The 26,561-nt window shown below is 52.1% G+C and overlaps 2 protein-coding genes across 53 annotated transcripts in view; one reads left to right on the top strand and one right to left on the bottom strand.

Annotated features, from left to right (window-relative positions):
* Nucleotides 1-363: 363 nt before the first annotated feature.
* On the top strand, nucleotides 364-14,727 carry TMEM200B (transmembrane protein 200B). 4 transcript variants are annotated; one of them, XM_085518478.1, is made up of 2 exons: nucleotides 364-615; nucleotides 13,203-14,727. In XM_085518478.1, the coding sequence occupies exon 2, from the start codon at nucleotides 13,226-13,228 to the stop codon at nucleotides 14,432-14,434; it is 1,209 nt and encodes a 402-aa protein (XP_085374604.1). In that variant the 5' UTR covers nucleotides 364-615; nucleotides 13,203-13,225; the 3' UTR covers nucleotides 14,435-14,727. The 4 variants fall into 4 exon arrangements, with proteins under 4 accessions (XP_085374604.1, XP_015738969.2, XP_085374605.1 ...); XM_015883483.3 differs by lacking the exon at nucleotides 364-615 and adding an exon at nucleotides 8,651-8,871; XM_085518479.1 differs by lacking the exon at nucleotides 364-615 and adding an exon at nucleotides 10,122-10,220.
* A 2,887-nt stretch (nucleotides 14,728-17,614) lies between these two features.
* Nucleotides 17,615-26,561, bottom strand: part of EPB41 (erythrocyte membrane protein band 4.1) — a 65,154-nt gene continuing 56,207 nt past the window's right edge. For 35 of the 49 annotated variants that reach the window (XM_085518437.1, XM_085518442.1, XM_085518435.1 and 32 more), the window contains 6 exons: nucleotides 25,362-25,766; nucleotides 24,099-24,227; nucleotides 23,334-23,435; nucleotides 22,769-22,849; nucleotides 21,563-21,670; nucleotides 17,615-21,052 (listed from right to left, as the gene is read on the bottom strand). In XM_085518437.1, coding sequence (XP_085374563.1) covers nucleotides 21,572-21,670; nucleotides 22,769-22,849; nucleotides 23,334-23,435; nucleotides 24,099-24,227; nucleotides 25,362-25,766 — 816 coding nt within the window. In that variant the 3' untranslated portion in view covers nucleotides 17,615-21,052; nucleotides 21,563-21,571. The remainder of the gene's footprint in view (nucleotides 21,053-21,562; nucleotides 21,671-22,768; nucleotides 22,850-23,333; nucleotides 23,436-24,098; nucleotides 24,228-25,361; nucleotides 25,767-26,561) is intronic. The other 14 variants (XM_085518462.1, XM_085518466.1, XM_085518443.1 and 11 more) reach the window with 2 other exon arrangements.

The following is a 26,561-nucleotide window of genomic DNA, read 5'->3' as shown; positions in this document are numbered from 1 at the left end:
CCCGGCTTGTTTGCTTTTGTTACCGTGTTCGGGTTCCCAGTCTGCTTAGCTTGGATGTTTGTTGTGTGCTCAGTAACGTTGAGTTTTGCTTCTCCGAGCTCTCTCTTAAGCCACCCTTAGGTTCTGCTGGGATGCGTGCTTGTCTGTCTCACTGCTTTTCATACCTGAATTCCTCCATAGGAGCTGAAGGGGCTTTTGATTTTAACCAAGAATTTGATAGGGAAGTCTTAGCAGTGTGCATTAACCACCCCAACAGCTGCTTACATCTGCAGGTTATTCTGCTCGGTCAGATGTGGACTTTTCTGTTCTGAGCCTTGGGCATCCAAACCTGTTTGTTCTCTGCATGCTGGTGTTGTCCTGCAGGCAGCCCCTGCCCTCGTGGGATCTGAGCATCCATGGGAAGGTTTCGAGGTGTTTCCTGGCTATAAATTGAAGACTGCTGCCCTTCTCTGCACTCTCATCAGCACAGTGCAGCCCTTTGAGCCCACCACCCCTCGTAGCTGCCCTGGGCTCTTGACTTGAATGCATTTTCACGTTGTCTACTCAGCCTGTCTCTGCTCTCCTGGCACAGCCCTACCCTGGGAGGAGTGCTGTGATGCCCAGCTCTGTAGCAAGGTAAGTGCTGGAACCTTCACTTCTTATTTCTCTGCTGGAAGTGCATTGTTTTCCTATAGGGGAAGGTGTGACCTGCAGTCTGTGCTGGTTTGTTGCTGTGAGTTCCCCTTTAAACTGCTCCTTTCTTGTTGTGCTGCTGTTAACAAATGTGACTGATGTGGGCTGAGCCAGCAGTGGGGAAAAGGAGCATCCTGTTGGAGTTGCCTCCCTTGTTTCTTTGAGAGCACCAACTCAATCCTGATTGTCCCCCGGTTCTTCCTTCTCTGCACATAATTGACCATCCAGACACTGTTAATGTAAGCAAGGTATTTTTTCCTGTTTGGAGATGCACGTATCTGCTGCTGGAGCATTTCCAGCCACTCCTCAGGCGATGTGCTGAGGTCTTCTGCACGGAGGGTTTCAATGCACCACTCTATGTCCCCTGCAGACCTGAGCACCTCCCATTCAGTCTGTGTGTCTCCAAACCTGATTTCATGCCTTTGGGGGGCTCAGACTGATGGTTTTTATGGTGCTGTGAGTGCCCTACACCAATAGCAGAGGTTACCCCATGTGCAAAGTGCCAGCTGCTCCTGCAGCCCCAAGCAGCGTTTCCGCTTCTCCTTGGGCACACAGGGATGAGCTCTGTGTTGTGTTATCCCTGGCAGGAGCAAAGGAAGCTGTGCTATGTCTCCGTGTTACCAAGCAGGACCACACAACTATTCAATGAGTCTCCCTGGATGGTTTTCACACCGCTTCAAACTCCTCTCCCTTATGGGTAGGATTGAAAAAGACCAGAGGGGAGGCTCTGATGTAACCCCTGTCTTCGAGGCACATCTCTGCTGTTGGCTGGGGGAGGCCTCACTCTGTGTTCTCAGTGCAGAATGCCCCAAGCATCTTCATTTAAGAGGCAGCACAAAATTAGAAGCTTTTCTTTCTTTCTCCCTCCATGAAACAGATTTGTTTTTCCTTTGGCTCGCGCTGTGCACCACGTGCAGAAAGAATGCACTTAATGAGTGGCTGGAGCTCAGCAGCAGAGAAGGGGGTCTGGGGGGAACCAGGGGTCCCTGCCTCCCCTTACACAGCTGGAGGGGCACATCTGCTCCTGTTGGAGCTGCATATGCAACCTCAGGTAGTGATGGGTGCCAATTGGTGCCCAAGGATGTGGCACTCTACTCCTCCTCTATGTAACTTGGCTGCTGTTGGAGCTTTCTACACCATTCTCAGGTCTCCAAAGTGATCTGGGTGATGGGGAAAGAATTAATGACACCTTCAATTACGGAGCGCATTGGCTTTGGGTCAGAGCTCTGTTCTATGCTATCAAGTTTTGGTGCGTGACGTGTTTTATATCCAGGCAGTTTCTCTTATAAAATGTGCATGAGGACTTTATGTAAGCAGGGCAAGGAACAAGCTCTGTGTTTTAATCTTGTGTAATTATCTCCACGCCAGAGCAGCCAAAGCTTTCCTCTTGCCCTGAAGCCAGTGCTTGTTCACATCTATTTATGATCAGACGACATGATGCGCCCTGTGTGATGCTGCTGCATCCAGAACACGTGGAAAATCTTCCTGAAGTTGGATGTGGAGCTTCTGATGATGGAGCTGAGTTTTCTTTGAGGTGGAGGGGGGGAAATAGAGTGTTTTTGGCTGTATGGAGGGTGATAAAAGCAGCTCTGGTTGTATGTAAAGAGTTGTAGTGGTAACCAGAGGGAGTATAGCACACTGATGTGCTAAAAAGCCTACCAGATAACTGGATCTCCAGCAGGTTGGAGGCTCTCAATGCAGCAGGAGCCACACTGTGATGCCTTTACTGAAGCACCCAGAGGAGCTGAGGGGGGGGGGGTTGGTGGCATCCTTAGGGCCGACAGAATATTGTGGTGGTGGTGAATTAGCAGTGGGGTGATGCTGGGTGTGCTCGGGGTGCCCTGGGACCCAGCACAGCTCTGCCAGGGCAGTAGCATCTGCATCCCTTTAAGCAGCCACATCTGGTTAAGATCATCTGCTGCTTCCGCCCCGAGAGAGATTTAGAACAGGAGACCTCCCCTTCAAAGAGGTGGTTTTGTTTAGCAGTAAAATTGATGAATTGCTGGAAGGGATAAAGAAAACAAAGCCTTGTTGATCCTGCGGGGTCAGCCCTGTAGAGGCAGGGACTGCTGCAATCTGCACCTCCCACTGCCTCCCAGCAGCATCCTCCCAGGGCACAGCCAAATCCCTTTGGGCCAGAAGGGTTCCTGCCCCATTCTGTGGGGGTTCCTGCCCAGTTTCAGGAGGTGGAGAAATGGTGGTGATAGGAAACATCCCACAAAGGTCTTTGGGGGGCTTGAGATCCTTCCATTCTGACCCTTTCTTAAGGGAGGGTGCTCTGTGGGGATGGTGTGTGTCATCTGAATGGGTGCAGGCATGGAGCTGTGTGCTGGTAAGGACAAGAGCTGAATCCTGAGCCCGTTCCCACCAGACACTATTGCTTTCTGCTTCCATACCCAACCCCCACCCCCAAATGGGAGCTCAGGTTCAGCAGGACTCAGGGAACCAGTTCTTGAGCAGTAGAATGTTAATTATTTCCATCCCTATTAGAGCTGCACATGTAATTGCTCTGATGCCCATTAGCAAGTTCGTCTCCTGCATGGCCCCCCTTGTTCCCTTGTTTGTCATTCAGACCCTGCTGCTCCAAGCACTGATCCAAGTTCTCTGCTTAATCTGGTGTCAAACCTCTTTGCTCATCAGATGGTCTATTCCTCCTGGACCATCTCAGGGTCTTAGGAAACCCATTTTGCAGCAGTTAATGCTGGAAGAGCTTGCACTGCTGCCTTGGAAGAAACCCAGTTTCCTTGAGCCTATTTATTTACTTCTTCAGCAGGAAATCATCCCAAATTTCATATAACTTCTGTAAGACCAACAGCTCAGAGCTGGAGATTCCTTTCAGTATTGGAGTGTTTCTTCCCAGGAGTCACTGCTCTCATTGCATGGATTCCCCTCCTCCCCTTTGGATCTGCAGATCTCCTCTCCTCCCCATCATTTTTTACCCTCTTTTCAGTTCCCCATCCTTGTTTCCATCTTCTCATGGCTGAGATCTCCCCCTGAATGGAGGACAGGGAGAAGCTGAGATGTGCTCCATCAGCAGGGACGGTGCTGCTCCTCCTTCACTACAGCCCTCAGAGATGCTTCTACTGCCCAGATGGACTCCTTGACACCTTTCAGCTAATGCTCACACTCAAGCATTCCTGCAAATATAATCAGTGGTAAATACACACACAGAGTCATGTTAGGGAGGAGAAGAGGTGCTGCTTAGCATCCCCTGCGAAGCATCGGCGTTCCTCAGGCTATCAGCCCTTGGGGAATGGCAGCACATGCAATATTCAGCGGGACATGAGAATCAACAAGGGCAGAGCCAGAAATACCTCCAGGACAAGTCACTGATAGGGATGGCGAAGCTGCAAACGAGGAGAGCTGCCCCTGGGAGCTGTGGCTGGAGAGCTGTGCTTAATTCCCTCAGTTAACCACAGGGGAAAGGTATGTGTGTGTTCTCACACTGTGAGGGGTTCTGAGGGGGGTTCCCAAGCCCCAAAGTGCTGCTCAGGGCTGAGGAGGGGATGGGTGAGCTGTGCTGGTGGCCGTGCTGCAGCAGAAAAGCCCACTCCATAACTAATCTCATTACAGTATTTTCCATCACACCACAACACCGATGTAATTATTACAGGATTTTCCATTAGCCTGCCCCTATCTGAAAACTTACTCGGGGGTAAACAGCATCAGGTTGCACATGTGAAAGTTATCCCTTGTTTTGTTCCAGGACCCCCTTATGAGTTCATGCTCACTTCCAACAGCCTGCCCAGCACATCAGGTCTGCGCTGCTGCCCCTCCTCTGCTCAGGTGACTGCAAAACATCTCCATCCCCCAAAGCAGAGCGGGGTAGTCATCTCCAAAGGGATTAGTGATGCTGCTTCTCACGGCTGTCATTGCCTTTATGTGGGCTGTCACCATCCCAGGGCTCTCAGTGCAGTGCTTTGGCTCTCATACCTGTGGCTGCCTCCAGCCCTGCACTCCCCATGTCCTGCCTCAGCTGCTCTCCCTCTGCTTGCATCATGGAAACAAATCTCTGCCTGCTCTCTGGCACAGCCCCACGCAGCCGCTTGTTGGCCCCGCTCCTCCCCTGCCCTCTTCCTTCTGATGCTGCATCCCTGCGAGGAGGAGAGCAATGATGGAGCTCCCACCTCTTCCTCCCTCCTTCCCTTCCATCCACCAGCAAGAACCGATTAAAGCAGCCCAAGCTCAGCCCTTCCCTGCTTCCCTTTTAATTTCAGCCCCTTGGCAAGAAGGGACATGATAAAATATGGGATTAAATGTCTAATACCAAGGATTTGGGATTACTGAAGCTGGGCTGGATGCTTCGAGGGAGAGACGTCTCAGTTATAGGGCGGTTTCTGCTGGCTGCTCCTTCCTGCTCTGCTCCTGGGAGCTGCATGCTTGGTGGATGTGCCATAGAAAGGATGGACCCCCACATTCATACCCCAAAGCTGTCCTGGTGTGCACAGGGATGAGGTTTCTGGGTATCAAACAATCCCTACTTCAACCCAAGAATAAATCACCCTGAAATCCCACTGCTCCATATTGGGTCCCGGAGGGTTTCAGGCTCTGATGGCTGCGAAGTTGCTGCTAATTTATTAATGGCCACTTCCCACACATTAGCTCTAACAGCTCCATCCTCGTACAGCAGCACACCCCGCTCCCTGCCCACCATCTGCTGCCAGGGTCAGGCACGGGGAGATGCCAGAGCCCAAATGTTTCCTGGTTTCTAGATTCCCTTCCCTGCCACCAGCCCTTTGGAATGGGTTTGTATCTTTTCCATGCGCTTTTGCCCTATTCCTGCCCAACCCCGGGACCACAACTCCCTGCCTGGACCCTGGGATGTTGTTTAGAGACAAGGGAGAGATGCTGAGATGTGGCCTATGGGGCAAGGAGGGGATAAAGGCAGGGTCAGCACTGAGACGCAGCTCAGCATCCTCTGACCTCACTGCAACAACAACTGCAGGGCACAGAAGGAGGCGATGGTGAACCCATGTCTGGGGTCCCCTGCGGTGCAGGGCAGCACTCTGCATCCTCTGTGTGCTGTGCCCATCCCAGCTGGCAGCACATGAGAGCAGGGACCGACCCTGCGGCGTCTGAGGGAGGAGGAGAGGGATGGAAATGACAATTGTCTTCCCACAATGTTCTGCGTGGAGCTGGAGCCGTTATGGCTCGTTTCTAAACGAAGCAGCAATCACCGAATATTGCCTTTCTGTGAAATATTCCATCCCAGCTTCAGCTGAAGCACTTTGCTTTGGCTTTTATTTGTCTTACCTCCACATTAGCAAGCGCTAATGCTCGGTAATTTAGAACATAACCTAAATGCCAAACCGAAAACATTCTGATGAGTTTGCTGTGAAGTTCGGCTCTTCTGTAAAGCCTCCGCCTGCCCCGATGTGCACTTTGGGATGGAGAGGCCTGGAGTTAAAGCTTGGGAATGTATTGAACTGGCTTTGTAGCTGATGGTGCAGCTCTTATCCCCTGCACTGGGAATCCAGCACTCTGTTTGCAGGCCTGTACCACAAAATACATCTAGAAGGGCTTTGGGAGGGCACAAGTTCTCTCCTGTGCCTTGGAGTTGCTCTTAATGCCTTCCCCAGGTCTCCTTACAGTCACAGAATCCCACTCTGGGAGCAGCCATCACCAACCATCTTCTACTCCCCACAGCCAACCAGCAGGGAGTGCTTCTCTCCATGCCTCAGTTTCCCTATTGCACTGTATGTCCACACTGTGCTCAGTGCATCCTTGTGGCTCCAAACTCAGGCTTGGCCATGGGCTGGGTGCTGCTGTGCTGTGCAGAGGTGCTGTCCCCATCCCATCCCACCCCACCCCATCCCACCCCACCCCATCCCATCCCATCCATCCCATCCCATCCCATCCCATCCCATCCCATCCCATCCCATCCATCCCATCCCATCCCATCCCATCCCATCCCATCCCATCCCATCCCATCCCATCCATCCCATCCCATCCCATCCCATCCCATCCCATCCCATCCCATCCCATCCCATCCCATCCCATCCATCCCATCCCATCCCATCCCATCCCATCCCACCCCACCCCACCCCATCCCATCCCCTCCCATCCCATCCCATCCCATCCCACCCCACCCCACCCCATCCCATCCCATCCCATCCCATCCCATCCCATCCCATCCCATCCCATCCCATCCCATGCATTGGGTCAGGGAGTAACACACAGCCCCGGCTCCTCTCTCCCTTCTCTGCTCACAGGGAGGGCTCTGCAGCCTCAGTGCTCGGTGCCAGATCCCTCTCCAACAGCTGTATGTTCTCCAGCATGAGTCATCCCACCCCGAGCTCTCAGCCTCTCCATAACAACATTCCTTCTCTCTGATCTAAGATCCTGGCTGTGATCAGTCGCTGTCTCCTTCTCCTTCCTCTGGTCACAGGGTTCCTGTGCCCAACTGAGGCAGCACAGAACCAGGATGCTGTGCCAGGACCACCAGCCCCCACTGCCTGTATAAAGGTGACCTGCAGTTCCCTTCTCTCCCCTGTATCTAAAGCGAGGTGCCCCATTACCACGAGGTCTGTGGTTTTTCCCCTCACAGACACTGACATTGATTTACTTTTCTTATTGTCTTTTTGCTGTTCCTCCCCATTCCTGTAGCAGTTCTCCAAGCTCTGGTCCTGCTCATCTCCCACCCTACAATTAACTCCTCTCTGAGGTCATCCTTCTCTATTCCTGGTGCCCCTTTGCCCCCTCTGCATTACTTTCTCCTCTCCACTCCTCCGGGTGTTATCACACTCCTTGTGAGGAGGAGGAGGTGTTGGGACAATTAAAACACCCACCTCCCTGTGATGTCCTGTGTGCCTCCTTCCCGCACCCTGGGTCACGTTCATGGTGTTAATGACACTTGGGGTGCCAGGGGGTGATCTGGATTTGGAACATTGCAATGGAGGGGGCTCCAATGCTCCAGTTGGGAGGGATGGAGCTCAGTGCCCTTTTGCCAGCCCTGCTCCAGGAGCTGAGCTCTCATCTCTTCCAGCTCCAATTCCTTGGCTGGCTCCACCTGGCACAGGTACAGCCTGGGGATGGAAGTCAGATTTTGCTCAAAAGCATTAATTTCTTCTGGATCAAGGAGAGCCCGGATGTTTTCCAGTGATAGGAAAGGGAGAACAGGCTGTAATCCTCCCTGGGATGCTGCAGTAGCATCCCAGAGATGCAGGATGAGCTCCCCAGCTCATTGGGACAGCTGTGAACTTGCAGGGCATCACCACCTCTTCAGCATATACCAGAGTGGGGATCCTCTCTCCCTTGTCGTTGGGTCCCTGGGTGATGGATGCACATCCTGAGAACTCTAAAACCCTTTGCTGGGCAATGCAATAAAACCAAATGGATGGAGTTTGCATTTGCTTTCAGGGCAGGAGATGCTGCTGGTGGCACAGAGTCACACAGGGAACTGTGGAGCTGTATTTTGTGGTGTAAGCAGGGATCTCATTTGATGCTCTTAGATTTATCCCAGCCATGGTGAAGAAGGGGAGCAGGAGTTGGGTTCATTTGTATTAAACCCTGTCAAATGCAAATGGCACCGGAGCAGAATGGAGCTGAATCTCTGGGACACTGGTGTGGTGTGAGTGTGTGTGTGACACCGGGCTTTAAGGAGTGCCTGCAGGGCGATGAAAAAAGTGAAAAAGGGGGATGAAAGTGAACTTAGAGCAGCGCTTTCATTCCAACAGATGCTGCATGATTAAAAGGGAGAAAGCAAGGCGTGAAGCAGAGGGTCTCGCTGCTACAGACCCATTCCCAGCCCAGTTTGACCTGACAGGGCCGGAACTTTGTGCATCTCGTGTGATACGAGCAGAACGAGGGCATCGCCCTTCTCTGGCTCCCACCAGGGCTCCGTGCTGCAGGACGGGGGTCGCGAATCCCCTCCCGGTGCCGCAGCTCCGCCCGAAGCGGCCGTAACTTCTCCTTCCTCCCCGGCCGGGTCGGGGCACGGTCTCTTCTCGCTCTTCCCTCCTCCTTCTCCTTCTTCTCCTCCTCCTCCTCCCTGGCGATGCTCCGGTCTCCGCCTCCCCGCGGGGCCGAGGGCGGAGGGCGGGGAGGGGACCCAGCGCCGGGCGGGACGCGCTGCCGCCCCGAAGCGAGTGGAGCCGAACCGAAACGAGCGGAGCAGCCCCGCTCTGCAGCCCCTCCATGGCCACGACCCCCAGAGCTCTGAGACCCGGGGACAGCGGCCACGGCTGGAGGCGGCCGCCGGTGAGTGCGGGGTTGGGAGCGGAGCGGAGCCGGAGATGGGAGGGAGTGCGGGATCGGGGCAGCGCTGTGAGCGGGGACGCTGGGACTTAAGGACTGACATCACCCCCGGGCACACACTGTGGCACCCACGGACACGCGGATGCACGCACACGTCTGAGTGTGTGCACCAAAGTGCCGGGTGCTTGGAGCAAAAGCAAATGCACAAGCAGGGATCCACACGCTCACATCTACATGGACATATTCACATGCACATTGCTCACACTTGCACATACACACACCAGGACACAAGACCTGGGAAGGAGTGCTGCTGTTGTAGCCAAACTGCGGTACTTCTTGCAGCTCCCCATCTCCACGTTGACCTGAGGGTGCTCACAGAGCGGATCCCCGCACAGGGTTTGATTTAAGCACTTTGGTGGGTGGAAATTACTCGTGGTGGTGGGATCAGGAGGGTCTTTTCTTTCTTTTGGATCCGCACCTCTGCTCCCGAGTAGGTTTGAGTTCCTGCTCATGAGCTTTGCATTCTTGGCCGCAGGGCAGAGCAAAGTAAAGCAGGGCACGGAGCGGAGATGTGAGCGTTCAGATGCTGGAGGGAAGAGTGATCCCAGCTGGGAATACATTGGGAACTGCCGACTGGCAGCGCTGCTCTGTATGTCAGCGATCCCTGGGTCAGGGAGGGGGGTGTCAGCATCACCCTCAGACCCCTCACACTGTGCCTGAGAGCACCGAGCTCCTGGCAGCCCCCGCATCCCTCCCTGCCTCCACTTTGGTAGGGATTTGTTGGAGGAGTGGAAGGAAAGGAGCCAAACTCAGAGTTGGATCCTGAGTCCGTGCAGGATGCAGAGCTGGGGGATTCCCTTCCTTTTCTCTGTGCTGCTGTGCAGGCTCCTGGCTGCAGCCCCCTCTCTGCTGCCCTGCATTGCTCCACATAGGCAGGAATTCTCCTAGGAAATCCTCCCTCTCCAAGGTAGCGAAATGCTGACATTAGAAATCCCTTCCCCCGTTTCAATGTAGACGCCCGCACCATCTCGGATCCGGGTTGCACTAATTATTGGCATCTGGTTCCCATCATAAAGTTGAGCAATGCAGATGTCCTCGTTTCAGCATCAGCTCGGAGGGGCCGCATGGAATTCACCCTTCATCGTCTCATTGCACAACGGGTTCAAGTCCCTTCCCAGGGCCTGCCCTGAGCACGGCTCCTATCTACCCCTCAGCATCGCCTCCATCCAGCTGGCTGCAGCTCATTTCCCCGCTGTGGAGATTAGTCTAATTAGCAGAGCAAATCTGGGTAAGGCGAGCACTGGTAATTAGTAATCAGTGGGATGTTTCCACGCAGTTTCTTCGCCTTAAGGGTAAGGAGGAGTAGAAAGGATGGCCCCATTTTGGGAGCGGGGAGGGAAGTTGATGTGAAGGGGATGGGTAAAAGGGGGCAGAGCTGTATCCACTCATTGATGCCCCTGTTTCCAAGTGACACTGGTGACCACAGTGGGGCATTGGGAATCAGTGAGATGTCACCAGCTCTGGGCCATGGGCAGAGAGTGAATGGCCACAGCTGGGGGCTGTGAGTCCTGCCAGCATCTCAGGAGCTCAGCTAAAGGTGGGACCCCAACCCAGGGTTGGAGCTGGGACCTTCACACCCAGCTGTGATCATCACAGAAAGCTTCCACATGGGGAGCTTAATTAATTAGGATTGATTAATGGTCGGCCCCAGCTACAGCTGGATTTTATCACCGTGCTGGGAATGGGGATTTACACACAGGGACTGAGCCTGGAGGGGGGTTTGTCCTGGTGGGATGGTGAGCAGGGATGGGGGGTAACAAGGGATTTCTTCTGCTCAGAGAGCCCCACAAAGATGGTTTTGCTGCTGTCTGGACACTTGTGTAGCTAAGGAGGGAGATTTGGAGGGAGAAGAATAGGGAAGTGGGAGGGATGTGACTGCGGGGTGTAGCCGGGCTGGGAGTGAGTTCATCAAGCCAGGACTGCTGGAGCGAATAAAGGCAGCTGGGAGCAGAAGAACTGGGGTGATCTGCTGGAGAGCAGCTCTGCCTCGAGGCAGCTGGAGGTGAGGAAGCAGCAGAGGTTGGGGTTGGACCCTGCAGGAGCTGAGAATTGATCCGAGCTGTTTGTATTGCTGCATGTGGCCAGCAGTGCCCTGCAGGCTCTGGGAGGGTGGCCCTGCTGTGCCCATGGTGGATACTCAGGGTCCTGGGGAGGCTCAGAGCGGTGGCACACGCTCCCTACAGTGGTTGGGGTGTGTTGGGGAGAGCTCACCCATCCCAACAGCCTTTAAATGGGTTTTGCTGGGTGATGGATTTCAACATTGGCTCCTTCTGAAAGGCAGGCAGCACTAAAGTCGCAGAATCAGGAGGGCAACGTTTGGAAGTGCCACAGGATTCCTAATAAAGAAATGGTTTGTTGGTGATTTCCTGAGCTTCTGCTCCCACCTGAGCCCCTTCCATCCCCCTCCATGCCCACACCTGGGCTGTGCCAGCCCACAGGAGGCATCACTAAGAAAGGAAAAACGTGATGCTTGGAGGATCCTGATGCTTCCCACCTGCAAAAGGCAGCAGCATCTCTCCTCCCCATAAAGGCACAGATTGAACCTTCCCCATCCACTGAGGGTCCGTGGTGTGTTCCTGGAAGCTGGGGGTGCTGCTGATTCTATGTATGTTGCCATCCCCTTTTGCACACCCCTTGTCCAGAGGGAGGATTGAGGACTAAATATGACTTTGGATAGACTGTGACATGCTGCAAATTGACATGGACAGCGTTGTCTCAGGGCAGAGCATCCTATAGGGACCGTCCCTTATTGTCACTGTGCCCACTGCTGCAGTTTGGTGCCCGAGTTTTGTAGCATCTCCATGCAAAGGAGGGAGAGGAGGGTTGGGGTGGGAGGAAGGATGGAGCCGGCGGTGTCATTTCGTGGTGGGGTGGATGAGAAAAAGATTTGTATTTATTTTCATGACAGCCTTATTGCGGGGATTGGAAGCTTAGCTCCGAACCTGGCAGTGTACTGAAGGTATTTACATTTCTATACCCTCTCCCCAAAGGAACGGAGCCCTCAGCACAAAGCAGGTTGGGGAGGGATGAGGTGGCAGGGAGTGGGGCTGCCCCACATCCCCTGTGTGCCCAGTGCCACCATAACCCCCATTGCTGCACCCAAACTTCACACAGCTCATCCCCTCCACCGCATTAACACAACTGTGGGAGCATCGGTGTCTGCCAGCTCCTGAATTTGATGGCAACGCTGAATTTTTATGTTCCCCCCCCCCCCTTACAAGGGCTTATATAACCTTGGGGATTCTATTAATAAAAGTAGTGGTTCTGAACTCTGGGAACAACCATCTCCAGCGATGCCGCAACTTCTTGAACACGGGCAGCTGTTGGGTGGCACAGAGATAAAGATGTAACATTGGAGAGGTCAGATTTAGGACCATAAGCAACAAAAGCTCAGGTGGGAACCTAAACAAGAGTGCTCAGAGCTGCAAGGAACACGGGTGACTTTCCCTTTGGGGTCAGCATCCTTTTGGTCTCCTCCATAGTGGTTTCTATTGGGCTTCCCTCCTGGTGACGTGGGGCTGCCAGCTGATTCCAAGGAAGCACTGAGCTCTCAGCTGTGGGTTGGGGTGGGTTTGTTGTTGTTGTTGTTTGTTGGGAACACGCTGTCATCCTGAAACTCATCTCTTTAATTCCTTCCCGGGGATGCAAACGGCACCTTAAGATGATTAAGGCTGGAAAAAGCCCTCGTGTTTGTTTTTTCTCCTCCCATTCTTGATGCTGTTTTGCTGGCTTTTGCTTCTTCATTCATCTCAGGGAGTAAATGAGAACCCATGCTTCCCCCCCCTCCCACCCTGTGCCCTTGTGTTCCCAATCAGTTTTACTTTTGGCTTCTCATCACGGTGCTGTCGGGCTGTGCTGGGGTGGATGCACAATGTCCCTCTGCTGCTGGGTCACCCTCAGCCTTTCCACCAGCAGCAAGCAAAGCTCCCAAGCAGGGATGGAGGAAAACGGGCAGTGAGATAGAGACCAAAACTGCTGGACTCCTGCATGGCCTGTGGGCTGAGTGTCCCTGTGGTCCCCGTCCTCCTGGTGTCCCCATGCTCCTAATGTCCCTTTTCCTTTCATGTTCCCAACATCCCTGTTGTCTCTGCATCCCTGTGGTCCCCACGTTCTCAGCATCCCTGGGCTCCCAGTGTCCCTATGATCCCCATGTTCTCACCATCCTCGTGCTCCTAATATCCCTGTGGTCCCACTATCCTCACATCCCCTCCATCCCATACACCCAGACCCCCCCAGATCACCACATGAAGCTCACAACACCTTTCTCCCTGCAGGAAGAGCAGCCAAGGCAGCGACGATGACTGCCGAGAGCACCGAACCCAATGGCCCCATGCGAGAGCCAACAGTGGGGGGCACAAAGCCACCAGCCCCCCCTGCCCCACCACGGCGCCGAGGCCGAAGGCTACGTCGCAAATCACTGCCGGAGGTGGCGGTGAAGGGACAGCTTCGCATGCGCTCACCATCGGGAGCCTTCGTCATGGTGGGCATCTCGGTGGTCTTGGTAGGCATGACCATTGCTGTGGTGGGCTACTGGCCCCATCGGGGGCATGGAGGTGCTGGGGCTGGAGTGGGGAATGCCAGCACGGCGGGGGACATGAGGAGGGAGGTGGTTGCTGGGCGCCCCGCGCCCCACAATGAGAAGCTGAAGCTGATCGGCCCCGTCATCATGGGCATCGGGCTCTTCATCTTCATCTGCGCCAACACCATGCTCTACGAGAACAGGGACATGGAGACTCGCATGCTGATGCAGAAAGGTCTCTATTGCATGGCCACGGATCTCCCCAAGGAGACCAGCCCCAAGGATGAGGACACCCAACTTGCACCCAAAGCCAGCCCTGAGTGCTTGGAGGGCTGCTACGAGGTGGACTTGTCCTTGGGCAGCAAATGGGCCGATGGCTTTGGCCCCAACAGGCTGCAGACCACAGCTGAGCTCATGCAGTGCCCAGGGGCATCCCCAGCAGCCTCCCTCCTCAGCCTCCACTCGGAGGCAAACCTCGGGCTCTCCGCCACTGTCGGGGCCTTGGCGTTGCCCATCATCAAGCTCAACAACCGCTTGCTGGACGCTGCCTCACGGGGGGCCAGTGGGATGACAGAGGGAGCCCCCCCTCCTGCTGAAGGCCCGCTGCCCTCCTGGGCCCTGCTGTCCCCCAGTAGCAGCAGCAGCGTTGCACCTCGGGGCATGGAGCACCGCAGCGGCCATGTTGTCATCAACATGGAGGATGGTGGCCCCATGGTGGATGTAGGCCCTGACACTCAGCCCCACAACTCGGGACACTCCAAGTCTTTGGATCTGGGCCGGCCGGGGGTGCTGCTGGTGGCTCCCATCAAGGACCGTAAGAACCGGAGTTGGCCCCGACTTGACCACATCAACGCGGTGGCTTATGCCAAACTGGAGAACTGGGGCGAGTCCTTGGACCGGCTCCTGGAGTCCGGTGGGACAACGCACCACGCTGAGCCCCGGCCCAGCTCCTGGGTGGTGGGCATGGAGGGGGGATCGCGGGTCTGACAGCATTGGGGTTGAGGGTTTGAAACAGACTTTTGAGGTCCCCGAGCCTGGGGAGGGCTCCTGGGTTGGGACCTTTGCTCCTCCTCTTCCTCACCACCTCCCTTGGGGATGCTCTCAGCTTTACAAAGCCCTTCTGCTGGCAGCCTTCCTGAGGAGCCCTGACTTACAGACGCACCGTGGACCATGGCATGGGGTCGGGGTGAGCAAAGCACAGCTGGGTCTCCTTGCCCAACCCAAAGGGAAATTTGCTTGAGCAGAGCCCGACAGGGCCATTAAATGTTACCTTGATGCCACGCAGTGCTCCCTTGTCTCATACTCAGGGTGGTAGTGTGACACCCCCAGCACAGTGGCTCTGGGCAGTGCAGGAATGTGTGTGAGGAAGGTGGACAAACCACTGTCCATTAGGAAAAACCATTTTGCAGCTCAATGCCTGATCCTGCTGCTGCTCCAGTGCTCAGCAGGGCCTCCCCCCCACCCCCCCAAATTCTTTCCAGCAGCAGCAATAGGGGACACGTCCCCAAACCTCCCAGCCCCTCTGCAGGCTGCAATGGATCCCTGCTCAGAGCTGCTGCTCTTGCCAGCGACCTGGGAGGCACAACAGCACAGCATTGCTGCTGGAGCTGGATCCCTGCCTCTCCCATCCCAAGAGCAAAGCTGTGGTGTGGGGCTGAGCGTCAGCAGCTGAAATATGTCTTTGTTGCATGAAATGTTCTTTTGTTTCCTCTTTTGATCCCATCCCCATGAAACAAGCACAGAGTTTTGGACCTTGGAAGCTGCAGGACATTGTCTTTCTTCAGCCCATCCCACCACAAAGTTAAAGCAACCCCCCCAGAAGCATCTCAGTGCTGTGCAATGCAATGCCTTAAGATGGGGCAAAATCTATATGTATCTAATGCACAAGGTGTGGAAAAGAGATGGAGGGAAAACACTGCTAATTTGCAGAGGGTTTCCAGCTGGGGAGCACTGGGCTCATCTGCAGCATTGCCCACAGCTGTGCTGAACCCACCCAGCACCAGCAGCTGCTCAGCCCTGGGCTCATTACAGCATTTCCCTTCCTGCACTGAGCAAATTCAGAGCTGTGATGCTGCCTGCCTGGTAAGTATGGTTTATTTTTTTCCCCCTCATCCTCCCTGCCTTAAGATTTAAAGTCTATGCAAAGGAAAGCACTCTGCTGGTGTCTGTTTGCTTGTAGCACGGCCAAGGAGCTGAGTCCAAGTGCTGGTATGTTATTTAGGGGGGGGTTCTCCCTGCTATAAATCTCTGTGCACAGGTGGGGAAGGTGAGAGGGCTCAGTGTTGCCATTTGATAGAGCCCAGTGGTTAAGCACGAGGGTCCATGCAGGAATGGGTTGTACCCTGTTGTGACGGAGCCTTCTGACCTTCATATGTGGGATTTTGGGTGCTGCCTTTGGTTGGCTGTGGCAGTGAGCTCTGAGCTCACACCTCAGTGCTCGGTACCTGGCTGAGGTTGCAGCCTTTGTATGTAAGTCCCATTGGGAAGCTGAGTTCTGAAGCCTGAAGTCACCGTCAGCTGCTGTCAGCATCCCAGGTTGTAAGGATGGGAACCTGGGGCTCAGGGGTCTGTTCCCACTCCACTAAGACTCACCTGGAGAAGCTCAGTGGGTCCCATGACACTGAGGTCACCCTAGGAATCCTAGATCCTAGAGGATCCCAAGAAAGGGACTGAGAGGTTGGGCTGCTCTGTGGGTTTTGGAGGAGGGATGCGGTGGTGATGGAGTGGACCAAAGTGATGATATTATGAGTGCTGTGGTGGCTGAGAAGCACAATGTGGGGCAGCAAATAGGCTGTACTGGTGTGGTGTGCCCTGGAGGTGGGCTGGCATAGGGCTGTGTGCTGTGCAGAGCAGGAGGGATGCTCTGAGCCCTGATTCTTGCTGATGGGGACAGAGACCAGGCAATCATGGGAGCACTGGAGCTGCAGCACCCATAGGTGTTGGTGCTACGGTGTATGGAGCCTACAGATCTTGGTGGGGCTGATGCAACAGGGGAGAGTTTCCAGCCCCATCCCATCCATTGGGATGTAGGGGTTGGGGTGCAGGGCTGCCCTGGGTTCCTGAGCAGGGAGGGGGGGGCTGTGGGTGCTGGGTGTCACAAGTGACAGCGCTGACCCTGCCCACAGCAGCCACGTTCTGGCTCCCAAAATGGCATCAACAGCCTAAAAATATCCCTATCAGGGGATGTGGATGGGAACGTTCTGCTCCTGATGGGACCAGGAAAGGGGTGGGAGTGGGGGAGCAGGGATTTTGGCTCCTCTAAATGGGTGGGAGCTATGAGACAAAGCCTTGGTGTGGGGGCCCCTCAGGTCTGCTCTGGGATACAGGTTTGGTGGTTTTATTGCAATCCCTTTACATTGCCATGCTGTTTGTTTGCCTGTTTTTATCCCCCTTGCAGGCAGGCTCTGCATGGGTGGAAACTGAGGCAGGGGTTAAAGGGCTGCAGGGCCAACTCCTCATCTCACCAGCTGAATGCTGTGCCAAGTTTTGCTCTTTCTGCCCCAAACTCGTGTTCCTGACCCCTCTCCATCTCCCCCCACGTCACAGGGCTGCTCCAGCAATAGGGTCCTGTCTGGGTTGTGCACCAGGGACTTCAGCAGCCCTCCTCAGCCCTAGGGCAGGGTTATTTAAGGAGCATTTTGGGCTCGCTGGTGCACACGGTGATCCTAATGGGGTTGGACAAAGCTCGGAGCCTGGGGCAAGGCTGGCTCAGCGACCCGATGCGCTTTTCAGCTTGGTCTTTGTGCTGGGTCAGTCACACCGTGCTCTGAACTGATGGAAGAGGCCGTTTCCCAACTATTTGTGGCTGATTTCTATGGTTCTCTTTTAAGTTCTGCCTGCAGCGGGTTGCAATTGAAAAACGTGGAGCAGTTCAAGAGCCAATTGGCCCCCAGCCCCACGCAGCAGCGCCGTGTCAGCACTCCTGATGGTGTTACTGCTGCTCTTAAGGATGCTGTGGATGTCAGACAACATCTCTGCTCCAGTTTGGTCACAGCCATTCAGGGTTTGGTTGCTTTGCAGAGGTGCTCCCCTATTAAATGGTGACGCTGTGGGGGAAGCTGGGATCTGCTTTGGGGGGGTCCCATCCCAACCTGGGGCTGCAGAGTGAACCACAGGGGAGAAGCACTGGGAAGAGACCTGGCAAAGAAACCACTTTGGAGGCAGAGATGTGGTTTTGTTTGAAAATTTATTGAAAAATGCAATACAAGAAGCAATACTGAACACTTAGGTCTGTCTAAACGCTACGGCAACTTTCCCTTTGATTTACTATGAAAGTCCAAAAGAACAGCTCCCATCGCTATCCAGTCTCTAAAAGATCTGCCAATAAGTTCCTATTGTTATAAAGAGTGTGACCAGCTAGCCTAGCCAATTCACCACTGCCTTAAGAACTTTACAAAGCTCCTTCATATCTCAACTCATTCCTTCTCTTATTGTGTGTGTGTGTGTTTTTACAAGTCCCATCTCTAAGCTGAGGGCTCTCCCACCTCTCAGGTCATGGTACAACTACAGCAAACCACAGTTCATTAAACCAGCAATCAGGCAGTTTGTGGGCAACACCCCAGAAATGGCTGTTTGGTGACTGGAGCCAGATTTAATGGATGAACGTGGGTCACGAGCTCCGCTCCTCCTATAAAAACATTCATTCATATATAAATAGCTTCCATATAATGTATATTATACAATCAAGACAGTCTCTGGGTGAATTTTGTGGAGTGGGAAGAGCTGGGAACATTCATAAAAATAGACTTTTAGTTTGCTTTGTCCCTAACACAGTGAGCTTTAACAACATGGTGCAGGAAGGGCTGGCAGCTGGAGCAATGCTGCATAGGGCAATGCTGCATGGAGCAATGCTGCATAGGGCAATGCTGCATAGAGCAATGCTGCATAGAGCAATGCTGCATAGGGCAATGCTGCATAGAGCAATGCTGCACAAAGCAATGCTGCCTGTTGCTGCCTTCAGCCCCATGGGCAGGAGCTGCTCGGTGCCCAGCAGCACTGTGCTGCCCAAAGCCAAGAGCTCTCACCATAGGGAGGAACTCAAGTCTTGTTTGAAGCGCTCGAGGGTTAAAAAGGGGGAAGCGTGAGGATGAACGGCTGGAAAAGAACCACCCAAAATGCAGGAATAGAAAAAAAAATAGGAAAAAAAATAAAAGATAGGAATAAAAGAACAGCTCTTCTATTCTGTGACCTCTCCAAAAGGGGCATGTGCAGCTGTGTTAGTGCTCACTGCAGCCTGTTGGGTTGTGCCCCTCATGACTGCAGGTTGCCCATTAGCCTTGCATGGTGCTCCCCTCGGCTCTTGTGACTGCTGAGTGTCTCTAAGTGCTTAATCCACCACTGCAAAGCTCTGTAAGGTTCCTAATGTGCACCCAGTTGCTGGCCAACAAGATGCAGCTGGGAAGGCAGGAGCAAAGAACTCAGCTCCTGGAAAAGAGGGAGCAGAGATGCTGCGTTATGGAAGGGCTGCGCTGCAGGGAATGCAAGGAAGGGGCTGCTCAGGTGGGTATAGGAAGATGGGACCTAATGGGCAGCATAAGATGCTCCAGGAGGGCACTGAGCCCTGGAGATGCTGCAGCTCAGCCATTCATGAGGCTCACATCACACGTCCAGCAGCCCAAGTGTTCTTGGTGTGGGCTCCCATCAATGCTGACAGCTTAAGAACACCTGAATGTGAGAAGTGGCACGGAGCCACAATGCAGTCTGAGGGCTGTTTGCTGTCCCAGCTGAGTCCAGTGACTTCAGAAACAAATCGTTCAAGTTTAAAAGAGCAGAAAGCAGGGGCTTCTTTATTGCCCTTTTCCTCCATCCTTGACTGAGGAGCAGCAGCAGAGCACTGCACACCTTCAGCTACCTCTGTGCCACCCTACTGTGAATAAAAAGTAATACAACATCGCATCCTCCAAATCTTAGTGCTCACAAGCGTTAGGCAGACTTTACACAGCTTTATTTGTTCATGTTTAAATGCTGGAAGGAGAAACCGGGGCATGATGATGGCATTCCCATGGAGCTCAGCAATGGGAGCCATGGAGGGGACCAGCAGTGAGTGCTGGGTGGCATCCACTGAATGGGGATGGCCATTGGGTTGGCTGGGGCTTCCAGAACCAAACTTCATGTTATGTGCTTTTCTTTCTCTCTCTCTTTTAATATCTATTTTTAAGCTGTTCTGTACATGGTCTGTAAGCTCAGCCCAGTGATGCAGATGGAGCCCTGGTGTTTCATTCCAGCAAGGCAGCTTTCCACATTGGCTTTATTGCAACCAGCAATGTGACATCTCCTAAGGTTCCTTCTCCCAATGCAGCCCGTTGGCCTGGGGAAGGTTTGTCTATAGGGTTTTAAATTAAATGAAAGCAGGATGCAACACCTTGCCCTGATACCTGGGTAATGTGTTCAGCTTTAAATAGCACCAGGAGGGGATGGAGGGGAAACAAAAACAACCCATAACAAGGGGGGAAAAAAAAAACTCATTTAAAAATCAAGAACACCAACAAGTGAAAAACTATGACACCGAAAAATCAGTTACTGTGAATGCTGCGTAAGACTTAATAGCATCCAGAGTCCAAATATCCTAAACACACACTTCTAAGGGCTCTTCAATTTAATGACATCTAGAAAACACAACCAGGCAGGGAGCACGCAGCAGGGATGCATGGGAGGAGGGGGAGATATCTACCACAGTCCTCTTAAAGCTCTATAATTCACAGTATAAGGTACTCGAAGCAACTTCCAGTATTCCTTAAGCTAGCCAACTATGAGGATGTGTGCATATGTTACATCACACAACCCTACTGCATTCAGACATTGGGGGCCCAACACCCAAAGGTGAGGAGGCTCCAAAGGATGAGGGTTGGGTGGGCATGGGGTGGGGGGTGGTTGGGATGGTGATCTGAGATTCCCAACCTTAATGGTTCTATGAAGCTCACGGTGAAGGTGGAAGCCCTGCTCTGTGCCCGGGTGTTCTGCAGGAGTCTCACACTGCCTAGAGCTACAAATGGAGGTAATTAATTGGAAATGCTGCACGAACTCAAGTTTGACCTTTTCAAGTGGTTCTTCTGGCTGAAGGACCCATTGCTTTCTGAACGTGTGCACCAACCCTGCACTCAGGGTATGCTCTGATGCAGCTCTATCTCCACGCCGCCTAAACAGGCTGAGGGAATAAGACTTCAAATAAAAACAAAAACACAAAAGAACCCCCCCCTTAAAAACAACAACCAGGAAAAACCCACCAAGCAACCCTAAGAGCCCCACGGGTTGTGTCTGCATCTGAAGAAGCTGTGAGAGGGAATGCAAAACTGAAAACCTGTAAAAATATTTAGTACAGTTAGAAATATGGCATACTGTTCATCACTATATATATATATATGTATGTATATATATATATATATATATATGTATATAAAAGAAACAACCAACAAACTATATCCAATAGGATCCAGTGCATTCTGGACAATCCCAAGTCAAACGTCAAAGCGTAACTCCTGCTAAGTGATATGAATGTTCAGTCTCTGAGGGTAAAGTCGTGTAGCTCTGAGGTCTCTGTGCTCCAGGTAGTTGTTTTGTAGTTCTGCTCCATTTCTTTTTCCTGGTGTCATCTGGAAGGAACCCTTCCTAGAAAGAGAAACAGGGTAAGCTACGGCTATTCACAGCCATCTTTCTATAGAAAGGAATGTGCTTTCCTGAAGTCACTGGAGAGCTGAGATGAGCTGTTGGCAATACTATGCGTGAGCCTGGACTCTGCACTGCTGGGCATCTGTCCCAGCAATGCCCTGTGCCTGTCCCCAGATTCTAAGAGCCACCAAAGAAGTGATGCTTTAGGCAGGTCAGGATGCTCTCGAGGAGCTGGAGATGTGTGGTGTGACAAAGCAGCTCCATTATTCATCTCACTTCTTTTACATCTTATTTGGGGGCTCGCTTCCACTTCAGGATTAGTCTGTGTTTGACTGTAACATCAGCCTTAAGAGATTCAATAGGAACAGACTGAGCAGGACTGCCTGGTGAACAATACTTTTCCATACATTTTGACCACACTGAGCCAAACATCCCCTTGCACTGAGATCAGCTGCCTGCCCTGAAGAGCAAATAGCACTGTCCTTCATGGCACTTGGTCTCCCTACTTACTCAGCCCTGCTACTCCTCCGCAATCTCAGTCTCCTGGTGCACAACCACTTTGGTCACCGACATGTCCGGGTGCTGCTCCTTCGCTGCCTTTATGGCCTGAGCTAGGACCTGCAAAAGAGCACATGTCAGAGAAGGGCAGAGGTAACAAGAGCCTATTTCTAACTCTGGGTAGAAAGAAAGGAAAGCGAAGCTGCCTGGCAGCAGTTTGGAAGGAAGCACGTTTTAAAGGCATGGCAGGAATCAATGGTGCACATTACACCAAGCAGACAATTCTTATGTCCTGAAGGTTCCTGATCCCAACAGGAGCATGAAGTGATGAGATGCTGGAATCATTAAGTCAGTCTGGATCTGTACACACTGCTGTGCGAGTCAAAGCTTGGCCATGAGCTTCATGCAGAGGAAACATTCATGCTCCTGGGAGCTGGGCAGAGCAAGGCTTTCAGTGGCACTGGGCTATTTGTTAAAGGCAAGATGGTTTTCTAAGAACACATCACATCTCTTACATCACATCTCTCAGCTGCCCCTGTTAGAAGACGAATGGAAGCAATTAAGCAAGCTCTGTTTATTCTTCCAGCAAGCATGACTACAAGCTGCAGACGTTCTCAGACATTTGCTGTCAGAATTAACTAACTAGTTCTTGCTGAACAAGTGTTTGCCAGGCCCGTGATAGCTGCAACTAAAATTAAATGTAACGTATGATTCTCTGATGACAAAACCATCACTTCCAACACATGCTGCAGGCCAGTGAGGCTGACTCATCAGAAAGGCTCTCACATAAAACCTGTGAGATTTAATGCAGGCATCTCTTCTGCAGCGGTGCTGAGTGCTATGAAACAACTTCAGGCACTACACTGCAGCAATCTCTTTTCTGAGGTTTGAGGGAATTAATGAAGATAATCCAGATAACAAGGAAAACTTCTTTCATTTTCTTGCAGGTTTATTTTAAGTTGTGATTTTCCAAAGCAATTCTATCAGAACACTGCTGCCAATACCAGTTTCAGAGCAGAATTAAGCTTTGCTGTCCCAGTTATGAAACTGCCTACCGTCATAAAGGAATTTATTATTGAAATCAGCTTTAGAGCTTTATTTTTACCCCAGAAAACAATCCCTAGGTTGTTTTCTGTTTAAATTATCTTCAGAAAAGCAGCATGGCTGCAGCCTGTGCCAATGCTAAGAAGCACTTCTGAGCTGCATCCAGACTCCTACCTGGTCATGGTCCACATCTGCATCTCCCGTGATGACGATCCTCTTTTCAATCCGTGTCTCTGAGATGCCACCTTTCACAGTCTGCCACAAAGGGAAAACTGCTGTTAGCTGAGAAGTGAAAAGGAATTCGAGTGCACTGGGGCTGCCTGCCTAAAGATGGTATCCAAAAATAGGATTACCAAGTACTGCTGTCATACCAGAGTATCAGAATCACAGAGGAAAACTGCCACTGCTCATAGACAAACACTGTCAAGCATTCAATGATCTTTTCTTGTAGCTGTGCCAGCAAAGAGCTTTGACTCACAGTGCATTTCTTTCCTGTCGTCTCACAGAACAGCTACAGCCAACATCCAGACCTGACTCTAAGTCATATATCACCTATAGTTTAAATACAGCACAGGCAGCTCTGGGACCCCCAAGCTTCATTTCTGGTGTTAATCACAGTTGCTTTTTAAAAAGGAACTGGAATTAAAGCTTTTTTCCCCTGTTACTCAATTCTGCCCAATCTCTTTATCATTTGTTGCTTTACTTTGTTGCTTCTGTTGTCACTGCTTTATCTCATTACCTTGGTGATCTGCGTGGTGGTGGTGCTGCTGGTGGTCTCTGACGTGATGGTCTGAGCAGTGAGCAGGATGCCAGGGTCCAAATCTCCATTGCCACCATCTGTCTGTGGGAGGCAAAAACAAACACCATCAACCTCTGTGGGCAGCGAGGATGGAAACAGGGGCTCCACCTCAACAGAGCAGGCTGCAATGTGAGGACAAACCCCACCTCAGAAGTAGACTGCAGGAATTAAGAGGCAAAGTGATCCCCTCTGCAGCTGGCTGAAGGACTCTCAGCTGCACAAGGACTGTGTGGGTCCACGGAGGCTCAGCACAAAGCCCAAGGAATGGAAACATACAGACCCACCACCTCAACACCTGTTTCAGCATTAAGGACTAAAGGAGAATCTTCAAACGTTTCCAAAAACATTTATAAAGACGCAAACAACAAGGAGAACTGGGGGGAATCAAGCACAAAAAAAGCCAGCTCTGGCCAAATGCTCACAGCCTGATCCGCATCCCAGTGCTGAGGATAAATTCTGTTTGCATGCACATCTTGAAAAGTAATTGCACATCTTGAAGAGGTAATTATTCTTCAGGGATGCTAAAAACGCTGCTACTCTAAAATCACTGCATGCCTGAAGTATCAAACACAACCTCTGTGCTGTGGCTCAGCTGCTCAGAGGAAGGCAGACAGCACCAGGTGGTGCTGCAGGATCACCCCAAGGAGCTGCACGTTAGGATGGGTTTAATTAAGCTCCTGGAGAATTAATCAGAACACACCTTACCTGTGCAGCTTCGTAGGTGATGGTCTTCGTCTCCGTGTGAACAATAGGAACTTCTTTAGTTGGAATTTCACTTTTGACAGCATTGGACACGTCCGAGATGGTGACTGTCTGTGTCTTCACTAGGGGTGGCTGTGAGACAGGTGTGAAAGAGGTCAGTCAATGCCCGTCAGCATTTCCACATCACAAGTGTGGTCGGCAAATGTTCTGACACTGATCTGATAAAAGCTCTGTGGGAACCAAGGTCAGCCTGGAATCTTCACTGCTAAAACCTCTGCTCCAACACACTTCAAGAAGCCAAAGCTGATGTGTAAGGATTTATCGGACAGAAATCCTCCACATCCCCAGGTACCACAGCACCAACAAAGGCAGTAAGGCTCCAAGCAGTGTCACTATGCCATAAGGAACATCGACCCTGATTATGAACTTTCTAATTACTAGAAGCTCCCCAGCCAGCTGCCAGTAAGAGATGACCCTCATTTACTGATACGATTAACAACAACCCCCGGACAAATGGAGACTTGCTCAGAGCTGAGAAGTTTCGTCCTGATGACAAGTGGATCATCTCATTAAAAACCCTCATCCCATCCTAAGCCTTTAACTTTTATTAAATCAATGTCAGACAAAACTGAAGCGTGACATCTTAGAAGAGAAATGGGGAGGAAAGAAATCAGCTGTCCACCACCTGATAATCATTCCAAAGAAGAGTTAGTTCAGCCCCACAGTGTTTGCCCCAATCACTCCATTGCTGTTTGCTGTCCCACATCTGACCACTGCCACCACAGTTGTTAGCAGGGGAAGCGGACATCTATCGGAATGGAAGCAATTCACATTCAGGAACACTGAAGCAGGCAAAAATGCCTCTGAAGGTGGGGAGGAGAAAGGGATGTCAATGCCCATGTCACATGGAAGCACGCTTGACAATGCATCCAATTTGCTGTGCTGCGCTAAGGCTCAGCCTTGCAGTACAGGAGATGGCAAAAACCTTAAGCCTAAATGCTCCTCTTTTGGGGATGTCAGAGGACACTTCCACTGCAGAAAGGCAAATGGCGTTGTGCTGAAGCACATCTTGTGTTTAGTGCAGAGATCAATTGAGAGGGGCTGGTGCACATCAACTGCAGGACACGGACCGGGTCCTCAGTGCCAAGACAGCGCCCAAGCCGAGGAAGCACAACTCCTCCTCGTGGCTCTGGGGCACCTGCTTGCTGCAGTGTTTGGGGTTCCACTCCCAAGCCGGTCAGGGAGGTGTGGGGAGAGCAGGGCTACCTGGAAGCAGCGAATGACCACGGGCAGCTCGCTTGCACTGCTCGAGTCATGACATTTGCAATCGAGCTCTCCCACCAATCTCTCTTCGCCGGCCTCCGCCACCTCCGCTCTTCCCTGGGGCTGCAGCAGAGGGGCAGCAGGGACTGCGGTGGGCTCGGGCAGCTCAGAGCCAGCCAGCAGCTCTTCCATAGCTGCACAGGGGCCCTGGGCACGGCTCGGCTCCTCCTCGTGGTCCTGGCTGCTGGCGGGGGATGCACCACGTGGAGGAGGCTCGGAGGTGTGCGGCACTGGGGTCTGGCTAAAAGCTACCGACTGCTCTGGGCCCTCCCATTCAAAGCCAGGGTTAACACTGTTCCTCTTTGGCTCTTCAGCCACATCCTCTCTGTAGAGAAAGTCATTCGTATTCTACAAAGAAAGGGATACACAAGAAGGCCAAAGAGAGAGAAAGGGTTAGGAAGAACAGGAAGACATGAAGCAAAACATTGGTATCTTACAGCATCTCCATCAGTGAGTGCAGCAGCAGTGGATTCTGAACATTTAAGAGCTTGAAAACCTTTGCAATGTGATGGATTTACTGACACGGGCCTCCTGGTAGGTCAGCAATCCATGCAATGATGGTGTAACACATTGAGATTAAAACATAAAATGAAGAGCCACCACCTCGCGCTCTCTGCCTGGTTTGGAAACAGGAATAATTGCATTGTAGCAAGTGAAGACCTTTGTACACAGACAAAACCACCAGTGACACGACAGCTGTGCATCAATTCTGCTTTGAACTCCTTGCAATATTTTACGCTGTTTAAATTTGCACATGTTAAGAGAATAAACCCAGAAGGACCACACATCACCAACGTGCAGAGCTATCCTGCCTTCCATTCAGCTCACTAGCAAGTTCCCAACTTCTCTCTAGGAGCCTCTGGCCAGCAGGAAAGTAACAGAGATAAAAAGAGTTAAAACATGAGCAAAACAGAGCTGTCTTTCCAAATGCCCAGGTGATTATACGCACTTATACATTAGGAGAGCATCTTCAGTGCCAGCTGTGGGCAATGGCTGCAACCCTGCCATGCCCTAGAAATAGAGCTTCTCTTGTTGACGTGGTAGGTTGCCTTTAAGGAAGGGCAGAACAAGCTGCAAATACCATTTTAGACGTGTGCCTCATTGAGAATCAGGCAACAAGGAGGAAAAAACAATGAGATGCCA

This window comes from Coturnix japonica, chromosome 17 (genome assembly GCF_054131305.1).
Source record: "Coturnix japonica strain WE chromosome 17, WE-NBRP24, whole genome shotgun sequence".
In the NCBI taxonomy this organism is placed as follows: domain Eukaryota; kingdom Metazoa; phylum Chordata; class Aves; order Galliformes; family Phasianidae; genus Coturnix; species Coturnix japonica.
The sequence above is the reverse complement of the archived record's forward strand: the minus strand, read 5'-3'. Positions and strand labels throughout refer to the sequence as shown.